The sequence below is a fragment of the Myotis davidii genome, unplaced genomic scaffold (genome assembly GCF_000327345.1).
Source record: "Myotis davidii unplaced genomic scaffold, ASM32734v1 scaffold330, whole genome shotgun sequence".
Taxonomy (NCBI): Eukaryota; Metazoa; Chordata; class Mammalia; order Chiroptera; family Vespertilionidae; genus Myotis; species Myotis davidii.
Window position 1 is genome coordinate 7,449,894 of NW_006283770.1, and position 12,919 is coordinate 7,462,812.

Below are 12,919 nucleotides of genomic sequence, written 5' to 3' on the forward strand. Positions count from 1 at the left end.
AACACACACTGACCAGCAGGGGGCAGATGCTCAATGCAGGAGCTACCCTCTGGTGGTCAGAGCGCTCTCACATGGGGATCTCTGCTCAACCACAAGCCAGGCTGATGGCTGCCAGTACAGCGGTGGTGGGGGGAGCCTCTCCTGCCTCCTCAGCAGCGCTAAGGATGTCCGATTGCAGTTTAGGCCTGCTCCTCGCTAGCAAGTGGACATCTCCCAAGGACTGCAGGGCTGCCAGAGGGATGTCTGATTGCAAGCTTAGGCCCAATCCCCCCGGGGAGCGGGCCTAAGCCAGCAGGTGGTCATCCCCTGAGGGGTCCCAGATTGCAAGAGGGCACAGGCCGGGCTGAGGAACCCCTCCTCCCCCCTGAGTGCACAAATTTTTGTGCACCGGGCCTCTAGTCTATATATAATAGAGAAATATGCTAATTAACCAGGGTGCTGTAACGAGTCGACTGGACAGGAGGAAGTTGCGTGCATAGTGTAGTGGGCGGGGTGGCAGGGGCCTCCGCCTGCCTGCGCTGGGGGAGGGCCTGATCAGCAGTGGCCACGGCTGCTTCAAGGGCAAGAGAGGGAGGCAGGGCCAGGCCAGCAGCGGCTGTGGCTGCTCTGGGGCCTGGGGAGCGAGGCAAGGCCGAACTGGCCACTCGAGGGTGGGCGGCGCCGTGCGATTTTGAATCACACGCTGGGCTCCTAGTCTTTGTGATAAAAGAAGAAACCCTATTAACTAAGAATTCAATATCCAGCAAAAATCTTTTAAAAATGAAGGAAAAATAAAGTCTTTTTCCAAAGAAATATAAGATAAAACTTTTTCCCAGTATACCTGCACTACAGGAAATGTTAAAAGAAGTTCTTCAGACAGGAGAAAAATGGTATCAAAAAGAAGCTTGGATCTACACAAAGGAATAAACAAACAATGCCCGAAACATTAGGTAAGTGATAAATATAAGACTTTTTCTTCCTTTTTCAAATTTTTTAAAAGGTAATTGACTGTTTAAAGCAAGAATTGTAACAACATATGTGGGATTAAAACATTTAGGGAAATGTTTTATAACAATAGCACAAAAGATGGGACAGGGTAAATGGAAGCCTATTGCTTAAGTCTTAACTACAAATTAAGTGGTGTAATATCATTTGATGGTTGTCTGTAATAATCTAAAGATGCAGGCTGGAAATCCTAGAGCAGCAGTTCTCAACCTGTGGGTCGCGACCCCTTTGGCAGTCGAACAACCCTTTCACAGGGGTCGCCTAAGACCATCCTGCATATCAGATATTTATATTACGATTCATAACAGTAGCAACATTACAGTTATGAAGTAGCAACGAAAATGATTTTATGGTTGGGTCACAACATGAGGAACTGTATTTAAAGGGCCAGAAGGTTGAGAACCACTGCTCTAGAGCAACCATTATAAAAACAAACCCAAGAGGTATGGCTAATTAGTCACAGGTAGAGATAAAATAGTAAAGAATGTTTAATAATAAAAAAAAAGAAGAAAAGAGGGGTAAAAGACAGAGGAGATTAAAAAACAAAAAACAAATGGCAAACGATAGAATTAAATTCAATAACATTGGTAACAATATTAAATGTAAACATGTCTAACATACTTTATAAAGATAAAGGTTAAAAGTAAAAGAAGAAATTCTATATAAACATTAATCTAAAGAGGTTGGAATGGCTATAATAATTTCAGACAAAGTTGACTTCAGGAAAAAAAATATAACCAGAGATAAAGACAGACATTTCAATAGAATTAACTTGTTCAATTCATAAACGACACATCATAAATTTTTATATGCACAGAGCTTCAAAATGCATGACACAAACCTGACAGACCACAAAAAAAAAAACAGAAAAATCTACAATTATGGCTGGAAATTTCTCCTCTTCTTTGTTGATAACTGTAATAATTAGATAAAATCAGAGAACATGGAAGACTTGAACTATTACCAACATGACTTGATTGACATCTATAGAACCAAGATAGAGATCATAGCTGGGTCATAAAACAAATCTTAAACAATGTACAGAAAGCATACATAATATGTTCTCTGACCAAAACGTCTATTCTGACCACTTTTAATTAGTATTCTATTGGATGCCCTAGTAAGGGCACTAAGGTGCACAAGAAGAAAAAGAGAAATATAAATTAGAGAAAAAAAGACATAAAACAATCTGTATTTGTAGATCACATTTCTTATATATAGAATATCTTAAAGCAATATGAAAAAAGCTACTAGAACTGTAAGATGGTTTAGCAATGTCTTAAGATATAAGGTCAATATAAAAAATTTAGTTTTATTTCTTAAGATATAAGGTCCATATAAAAAACCAACAAGCATTTACAATAGTATCATATAAATATACAATACTTGAGATAAATGTCACAACATATGTGCAGGATTTAGAAACATAAAACTATGAAAGAGTGCTAAAGATGATCTAAACTAAATTGAAAGACACATTTTGCTTATGGATGAAAGGCCCAATATGGTTAAAATGGCAATTCTTCCCAAAGTAATACATATATTCAACACAATCCCAACCACAATCCTAAAAGGGTTTTTTGGGGGCAGTGGTGGTAGAAATTAACAAGTTGACTTTAAAATGTATATAGCAAGTTGAGGGTTCTAGAATAACAAAACCAATTTTGAAAAAGAACATACATCTAGATCAATGGGACAAAATAGAGCCCAGAAACAGACCCATCTATACACATCTGGTCAATTAGCCAAGATAATTTAAATAGAAAAAGGACAGTCTTTTCAAGAAATGATGGTGGAGCAACCTAATACACATTTGGGAAAAGATAAACTACTAATATTAAAATTAACATAAAATATACCATAGACCTAAATTTAAAAGGCCAAATTATAAAAACTTTTAGATGAAAACATACAAGAAAATCTTTGTAATGTTAGGGTAGCAAAGATTTCTTAAGATACAAAACTTCAAAAAAACATTAAGACCATGAAAAGAAAGCTGGGAATTAGAATAAATATATTAGCAACACATATATTTGACAAAGGACTTGTATCTATATAAATAAAGATTCTGACAACTCAATAATAAGATGACAAACAACCCACTTAAAAACTGAGCTAAATATTTTAACTGAAACATCACACAAAAAAATATACGAATGGCCAATGAACATATGAAAAGACGCTCAACATTATTAGGCATCAGGTAAATGAAAATTAAAAGCATAACATCACTGCATATACAACAGCATGGTTTAAATTAAATGAACTGACTTTTTTTGTAAGTGTTGGCAAGGAGGATGTTGAGCAACTGCATATACAATGGTGGTAGATAATGTTAAATAGTACAGTCATTTTGAAAAAAAATTGCCAGTTTCTTATACAGTTAAACATTCACTTACCATAAGACCTGATAATTCTACTCCCAGGTATTTTCCCAAGGGAAATGAAAACATGTCTGCACAAAGACTTTTAGAGGAATGTTCACAGCAACTTTATTAATAATGATCCCTAACGGAAAACAATCCAAAAGCTTAGCAGCAACTGAGTGCATAAATAAATTGGAATACATCCATACAAAGGAATACTACTTGTCAATAAAAAGGAACCAAGTACTGATACACAGATGAAAGCATGCTGAGCAAAAGAAGCCGGAGTACATCCTATGTAATTCCACTGATATAAAACTCTGAAAGAATACTAATACTTTAATATTAGTGATGCTAATTAGTTATGTTACTATACAGTAAAGCAGATCAGTGTCTGCCTTGCTCTGGGTACTGGAATTGGGGATGTCCACACAAGGGTTCAATAAGGAAACTTTTTAGAGTGACGGAAGTATTTTGTATTTTTACTAGAGGCCTGGTGCATGACATTCATGCACTGGGGAGGAGGGGTGCCCCTCAGCCCGGACTGCACCCTCTTGCAGTCTGGGATCCCTTGGGGGATGCTGTCAGTTAGACATTCTTAGTGCTGCCATGAAAGTGGGAGAGGCTTCTGCCACCACCGCTGCACTTGCCAGCTGAGAGCCCGGCTTCTGCTGAGCAGTGCTCCCCCGTGGGAGCACACTGACCACCACCCTTACTGCCCACCTGCAGTGGAGGCAGGAGAAGCTCCCGCCACAGCCACTGCACTCGCCAACTGTGAGCCCAGCTTCTGGCTGAGCAGTGCTCCCCCTGTGGGAGCACACTGACCACCAGGGGGAAGCTCCTGCATTAAATATCTGCCCACTAGTAGTCAGTGTGTGTCATAAAGACTGGTCGTTCTGCTGTTTGGTTGATTTGCATATTACCCTTTTATTATATAGGATAAGGGTGGTGTATATATTTGTCAAAACTCATCAAACTATACAATATAAATGTGAATTTTTATTGCATGTAAATTATAAAATAAAAATGTTTTAAAAATATGGTGCTTTAGAACTAAACACAGATACATTTATAATGTAGAAAAATTTAAAAATCTGTTAGGAGATTCAGTAAATGGCAAGTTGGGCATTTGGAACCACTGAGGAAAAGGATTCAATAAAAACATGTAAACAGAGTAATGTTATATTTTAAAATATGAAACCAAAGTCAGAAACCAAAAGGAAAAGGTTGAAGATTTGACAATATGAATAAAAATTCCATAAAGATACTTTAAAGAAAGGCAAACAAATGAAAACAATGTTACTTTCACTTCTTAGAATAGCAAAGAATAAAAAATAAGTCTGAATTTTGAATAAACTCCTTATGATGTATTACCAAAAGTGGGACACCTTAATAAAAGGCACAAATGTATTAATTTTACTCTGCCATTGTCATTAACATTGGGTGTTATTAGAAACCAAACGATCTCCGTAAGTCCACGTGGTGGCCCCATCACAGCTTTGCTAGCCTCCCTCAGAGGAAGATGCCCAAAGAAAATACTACCTGTTGTCTTGGCTCCCACTTCAATAAGATATTTTTGTTTATTACTAAATAAATGAATAAAGAACATAAAACAATTAAAAACACCTGATATTGAGATAAACAATCATCAGAATTGGATTGCTTTGATTTGCATGTCAATGATTATCTGTGGTGATGAGTATCATTTAGAATGTCTAACCACTATCTTAAGAAATCCTTTGTGATCTGGTTGTCATGGATCAGTGGTTGAGGGTCGACCTATGAACCAGAGGTCAGGGTTCAATTCCCAGTCAGGGCACATGCCCAGGTTGTGGGCCGGAACCCCGACAATGCATGTGCAGGAGGCAGCTGATCAATGATTCTCTCTCATCATTGATGTTTCTATCTCTCTCCCTCTTCCTTCCTCTCTGAAATCAATAAATATTTTTAAAAAAATCCTTTGTACATTTGTTTTAGGGACTTTCTTGTTGATGTATGTGAGGTATTTTTACAAATATTTCCATTTGGTATGTATATGCTAATGATTGCTCCTCTTTGATTTAAGTTGCCTCCGAAGTGTTAAAAATATCTAAGTTGGCTTGTTTGTAAATGTTCTTTCAATCCTTAGTGTAAGGATCAAAGAGGAATGTTCCAAGTGCTTATAAAGCAAGTTTTCAAGTTCATTTCAGGTTTAAAGGATATGCCTACAAGAGCTCTGTGCATTCCTCAATTTAGACATAGAGCCAAAGTCAAGATAAACTATTAATGTATATTTTTGTTAAATTTTCACACAAAAAATTTTAAACATCACTATTAAACAAGCAAAACATCTGAATAACTTAAAAGGCAAAACATTGCCTTATAATCTCAGTATAATTTTGATGTCTTAAAGTGAAATACAAGTAAAATAGCTAGTTTTACAATAACCTTAATTTCAAAATGAGGGTGCAAATACCATCTATTTAAGTTAATTAAATAGCAGGAAGGGTCACAGTAATAAATACATAATTCACACTGCTGAACTCCCTTCAATTGTTTAGGACAGTGTCTGTAGTACCAGAATAGATCGGAGTAATTAATCAGTGTCAAATAGATATAAAATGACTGATGTTGTTGAGCATGTATACTGTGGTGAGAGCTGCAAAAGACATTCTCTACGGAGCTGAGCTGTACCACCTTGTTTAATCATCGGCAGACGGCTTATTAGGATACCACAAAGCAGTGCTGCAGTTCAATCAAGAACAAAATTAATTTCATTTCATGTGGTTTAAATTCAGTGGTTTTTAAAAGTTATTTTCATTCAGAGCAATGACATTTCATTTCCCCAGAAGGAACAAAAAAATTCATTATTGTCACTAGTAAAGCTCAAAGTTAAAAAAATAAAAGAAAAAAATAAATGGATTCTCCATTTAAAAACTTACTAGGTATATACAGAGAAAGAGAAATAGCCTGATTTTAATCATATTTCCAAAGCCAAATAACACAAAAATGATCTGGGTTTTTAAGTAAACACTGCCACATAAGTTTGTAAAATAAAATTGTACATTAGTATTTTTAAAGGAAAAAGAAAAACATACGACCTGACTTTAACCTTAAAGTAAATGTTCTCTTAACTCTTTTAAGAGTATTCATTCTTATTCCCACAATGCTAGAAGTGCTCAAATGTTTAGAGCACTTCTTTTGGGATTTTTTTTTTTGAATTACATTGTAAATAAAAAGACAAACAAACAAAACAAAAACAAATTAGACTCATTATTATACAGTTCCATTTTGCTTTTAGCCAAATGTAGGATCTTAGTCTGGGAAAATATTCACATTGTCTTTCCTTACTTTTTTATTTTTTTTAAATTATAAAACATATTTATTGCTTAGAATGTTTATCTTTTTTAAAAAAATTGTATTTATTGGGGTGATAATTTTTAAAAAAAATTGTATTTATTGGGGTGACATTGATTAAAAAAACTATACAGGTTTCAGGCACAAATTCTGCAATACATCATCTGTATATTATTTGCTACTGTTGACTTTGTGTGGATGCCTTTATCAGGCTAAGGAAGTTCTTTTATTTCTAGTTTACTTTAGTATTTATCATGAATGGAAATTGAATTTTATCAAGTGATTTTTCTAGTCATTGGTGTGATCATGTGTTTTTTTTTAATTCCGGTAGCTTGTGGATCACATTATATAAGTTAAAAATACTGAATAAGCCTTGCATTCCTGGAATAAACCCCTCATATGGTAATGGCATTGTTCTTCTTATAATACTGCTGGATTCAACTTGCTAGCATTTTGTTGAGGATTTATGCATCTATATTCATAATGGGAATTGGTCTGTAGCTTAATTTTCTTGTACTATCTTTGTCTCGTTTTTGTTATCAACATAATACTACTCATAATTTTAGCTCTCTTTATTTGAAAGAGACTGCATAGATTTTGGTGTTATTTCTTTTTTAAGTGTTTGGGAAAATTTGCAATGAAGTAATTGTGCCTGGAGATTTGTTTTATGGAAAAATTTTGATGCTGGCTACCTGTTTTGTAAATAAAATTTAATTGGAACATAGTCACATCCACTCACTTACCTAATAGTGTTTATCTGCATCTACTAAATTCAACTTATGCATCAACAGTGAAATCAAGACTGTAGAATTTTATGAAATATTTTAAATGTATAGAGAATATAATGACTACCTGGGACCCACTACTCAGCTTTCTCAAATACTAACATTCTCCTACAATTCCTTCAATATTAAAAATAAACAGTTCAGATATCTGGCACTGAACCCGCTCCCTAGCCTTCCCTGAAGGCTTTCTGTCTTTCCCCAAAGGTAACCACTACACTGAATTCAGCGGTTATCATTCTTAAGTTTTACTTCTTACCTCCTATGTGTATATGTATGTTTTTAGAATTCACATAAATGGTATATCGCAGGAATCATTCTGCCACTATTTTTCTGCAATGTTGCTTTTGATAGACACACATATATGATTTATCTACTATATTTTATTGTATGCAACTACCAAATTTATCTATCTTCTACTGATGGATATTAAGGTTGCTTCTAATATTTCACCTCTACAAACCACTGTCGTGAAAGTTCTTGTACACAGATTGTGGGAAAGACTGTCAAAACACATGCCTAGAAAAAAACTGTGGTTGTAGGGATGGTTCATGTACTCTTAACTTGATGGTATCCAACTGTTTTCTAAAGTTGTTGTACCAATTAAGACTACCAGCAGCAGAGTATAAGTTATATTTGTCTACATTATTGTCAGCACGTGGTGCTGTTAAATTTTATGTATTTCCCATCATAATGATGAATAAGAAACAGTGTCTTGTCGTTTTAGTTATCTTTTTCCTGAGTTACTAGAGATGTTGGACAACTTTTCACTGAAGTTTGTTGTACATTCAGCTTTTCTAAGTTGGGGAAGCTTTCAGAAAACTGAAACAAGAAGACTTTTGTAATAAGCTGCTTAAATTGAAAAAAAAAAAAAAAGGTTTTATAACCAAACTCTAACTTTTGGAGCTAAATGTGTAATATGGAAGAACTATGGGTGCTCATATAAGTGAACGACCAATGAGATATAAAACAAAGGAAGGTAGAAGTGACCAGTCCTTGAATACTGTAGGATTTGAGGAGATAGAGACAATTGAGTGAATTCCAGACAAATATATTTTGAATATGCTACCTACTGAAGAACATTCTCTTCTATTTATACTTTACCTTTATGGTAGTATTACTCTTTAGTCAGTTGGGAAATGAAAATATTATATTTTCTTTTGGTTATATTTGCAACTTAGTAAATACTAGTTATCATTAAAGAAAAGTTTTCTGAATTCTTCTGTGGTACTCAAAATAATAAGTACATAATATGTGACATACATTCTAACTGGCAGATATTAGATGTAAATATAAGGTTTCTTTTAAATTACTTCTTTAAAAGAAATCTTACCCTTAGCAACAGTATGGATGGACATGGAGAATATTATGCTAAGTGAAATAAGTGAGTCAGAGAAAGATAAATACCATTGATTTCACTTATTTGTGGAAGTTAATTAACAAAATAAACAAATTAAACAGAAACAGACTCATAGATATAGAGAGCAGACTGATAGCTGTCAGATGGGAGGCAGGTTAGGTAAAAAGGATGAAGGGATTAAGAAAAAAAAATACATAGACAGTAGTGTGGTGATTGCCAGAAGGAAAGGAGGGTGGGGTAGGTAGAAGAGAGTAATGGGGGGGATAAATGGTGACAGAAGGAGACTTGACTCTGGGTGGCGGGCACACAATGCAACGTACAGATGATATATTATAGAATTGTATACTTGAAACCTGTATAACTTTATTAACCCATGTCACCCCAATAAATTAAAAAATTTTAAAAATTACTTTTTTAATGAAATGATATGCCTGCTAAAATTTATGTAGATGGTAAGCTCCAAGAACATCTTATTTTAGCATCTATTATACTATTATACTCCTTTAATAGAGTGGGCACATAAAAAGTGGTTGTAGAATGAATGAATATTGTATGCTTCAGGATAAATAAGACACTTTACCCCCTTCACATTTCTCTCTTACCTGCTTTAACTGAAAATGGCTTTTCCAATAGAAATATTGTTTGTTTCCAGTGTGTTTCGGTACTCTGGGGGCCCGTAGAGAACACGACCTGCAATGGTGGAGTTCAAAAGTATCTGATGAAGTACAAGATATTTAATATCATGGTACATTAATCTACTACATCAAATACAAGCTCCAATTGCTTACAATAGCAAAATGCTTATGATCAAACACCTTGGGGCACAAAAATAAAATGCAATGTATTTCACATAATTAATTCTTATGAGACAACTCATAATACTTACCCTGTTTTGGCAATTCCTCTCAAAATATATATCAAAGTAGCCAGCAATTGCCTGTTTTTAAAAATAAATGAAATAAATAAATAAATAAACAAACAAATTACATGACATAATTTACTATTCAGTCTTTTAAAATATGGCAAATAAAAAATCATTTCAAAGACCAGATACCTCTTAAACTTATGGCAGGTCACCATTTTTTCTGGGAAAGATGTTATAAGTAAAAATAAAGTAATATAATTTGGCTTTCCCCCACAGAAACAACACAATAATAAGGGTAACAAGGCTAATCAAATAATCAATATGTTTTATTAGAGAAATGATCATGGTAGACTACTGAAAGGTGAGAGACTATGAGGAGAGAGAGGCTCAGCAGCCCTTTGTGGGTCCAGACTCTCCTGTTGAGATGCTGCCATTCGAGGTAAGGCATCCTGGACCCTGTGGTACTAGTCAGGCCTCCAGACAACTGCAGCTGCTCAAGAGACCCAGGAGGGACCAGCAGAAAAACTAGTAGATAAGTCCAGTCCAGACTGCAGAATCATAAACCATAAATCTAAATGATTGTGACCTCAAAGCATTAAGTTTTTGGATATTGTGTTACACAGCAATAAAGAACTAAAACATACTTTTATACAAAGACAGCTCATTAAATTTCTTCTGATATTATTATGCATCCGATTTTAAAGCAAACCATTATGAATATTTTTGCAATGAGATTATGGAATACTTAAATGTTGCTTTTTTTCTTCTGAAAATAAAATAAAGATCAGTAATAGTACTCAAATAAAACTTATGTTTAAGCAAATAGCCAAAAGAGAAACTCGAAGTAACTCTAAGGGTTACTATGATAGTACAAAAAGGTCTCTAAAAGAAACTAACATTCAGATGAATAAAGAGTTTTCATTTATTTTGTTTAAACTTTAAATACCATTCCTTTTTCTTTCACTACTGGGACTAGCTTAACTTAACCTATTTTTACAACTGGCATTAAATAAAGCTCTTAAAGTGTTAAAAACAGGACACTGCTGCTTTTGTTGGGAAAGTGAAGTTTTATTGATCTGTAGGATTAATATGGATTGAATCCAAACCAAATTCAATATTTAACCTTCAGGTTCATTATACTTTAGATACCAAAAGAAAAATCGAAACACTATTTATAGTTCTGTCAAATAGGATTATAAAGCAACGTAGTGTTCAGCTACAGGTTATTACAGAAAACCATGTAGCTAACGAGAACATTTCTAAAATATATAACCCTTTTTTTCAGCTGATTTCCTGATACTTCTCCAATGACTAATTTAACTGTTTACTTAAATTTATTCCTATGTCTATCATGTTCAGCACTATATTTCATGGCCAGTGCAGTGCCTGGCCCATAGAACACAATTCATATTTGCTGAGTGAATGTGCTATGATATATAATTTTATTACAGTACTTATCATCTATATTTTAGTTTAGTTTGCCCTATCAGACTGTAACTTATTTATAAGCAAAGCCTATGAGTAATTTATATTTTTATGCCCTTTACCCAGCACAAATCTGTTATACAGCAGGTTCTTAATAAATTTTAAATTAATTTTTTTAGTCTTCAGTTTCTTAAATTAACTAGTCTCATTATATAGTGCACTTTATAAAATGATTGAATAACTACACTTAGATGGACCTAATAATTTTCAACTTTGAAAAAAATGGAGAGTGTAGATCAAATATGAGGAAGAAAGAAAGCAGAGGATACCCTAATTCTATGTATAAAGCTGCACAAGTCTCAGGCTAACCCCCTGAGCTACACAGCTCAGGTGAGATCCAAACCAACATAATAGAGGCTGAAAAAAATTGAACTAAAACTTAAATCACTGGCACAAGTCTTAGGATTAAACCTTGAATAAACGTGTGTGAAAAAAACCCCAAATCAAGTGGCAAAGGCTTAGAGAAGTGAACTAAGATTTGAAAAACCTGTACAAATCTAAGACTAATTCCTTACGTGCATATACAGAGACCCAAAACAATGTAACATATGCTTAGAGAATGACTAAGATTTGATCCACTCTCTGCACAGACACTATTGACAAAACTTGTGTTTTGACTTGAATTGGTCTAATTGCCTGCAAACACTAAACATGAGCATTATCCAGACAGTTATAACATTACGAGAATCCACATGACAAAGGATGTACAACATCTAATAGAAAACACAGTGAAATGAATCAGAAGATAGGAATTCTCATAGAAAAATAGAAACTATCTATCTATATAAAAGGCTAAGCAACTGTCTGACCATCCGACCAGCTAGTAGGTATGACGTGCACTGACCACCAGGGGGCAGACACAGGAGGAAGCCTGATTCCTTGCAGGGCTGTGTGATTCCACCTTCGACCATGGGTTATGTTGCTGCTGGGGCACTGTTGGCCCCAAATCTGACTTACTGCTGAGCTGCGGTGACTGCAGATGCTCTTTGAGCCACAGCATCACCCCAGGTGCAGCCAACCGGGGAGGGACCATGGAAGGTTGGCTCCAGGGTGTGTCTGGCCCGTCTCACCAATTCCTGCCCTGCTGGCCACCTTCTAATGAATTTCCTTTCAATGTGCACGAATTCGTGCACCGGGCCACCAGTCCTATATAATAAAGGGCTAATATGCAAATCGTCCCCTCAAGAGTTCAACTGCTTGCTATGGTATGCGCTGACCATCAGGGGGTAGTGCAGAATAAAGGAAGGCCCCAGCCAGCAGCCAACCGGCAGCCAGGGGAAGGAAGGTCCCAGCCAGCAGCCGGAAGGCCCCAATTGGATCTGATCGCCGGCCAGGACTATGGACCCTAGCTGTGCATGAATTTTGTGCACCAGGCCTCTAGTTAAAAAAAAGAAACATAAGGAATATTGAAAACTAAAAAATAATGGAAACAAAAGAACTCCCTGGGCTGAATTGAAGAATGGAGATAATAAGGAAAAAAAAAAGTGAGTTTGAAGATAGATCAATGGAAATTATTTAATTTTAAAAATAAAGGGGAAAAGTTTGAAATAGAATGCACAGAGTTGCAGGGAACTATAAAGCTAACATACATGTAATTGGTGGTCATGATGGAAAAGATAAAAATATTGAAGCAGGAAAAAAAAAAACCCTTTACATTTCTATATCCAGAAAAAATATCCTTAAGAAATAAAGGTAAAATAAAGACATTTTCAAGTCAAGGAAACAAAAATAATTAACTGCC

The 12,919-nt window shown here is 35.2% G+C and overlaps 1 protein-coding gene across 1 annotated transcript in view; it reads right to left on the reverse strand.

Annotated features, from left to right (window-relative positions):
* The window catches only part of PRMT3 (protein arginine methyltransferase 3), a 95,710-nt gene that overhangs the window by 1,837 nt on the left and 80,954 nt on the right, over positions 1–12,919 (reverse strand). The window contains exons 13-14 of the mRNA XM_006753970.2: positions 9,715–9,765; positions 9,431–9,518 (exon numbers count right to left, since the gene is read on the reverse strand). Of these exons, the coding sequence (XP_006754033.1) occupies positions 9,431–9,518; positions 9,715–9,765 (139 nt within the window). The remainder of the gene's footprint in view (positions 1–9,430; positions 9,519–9,714; positions 9,766–12,919) is intronic.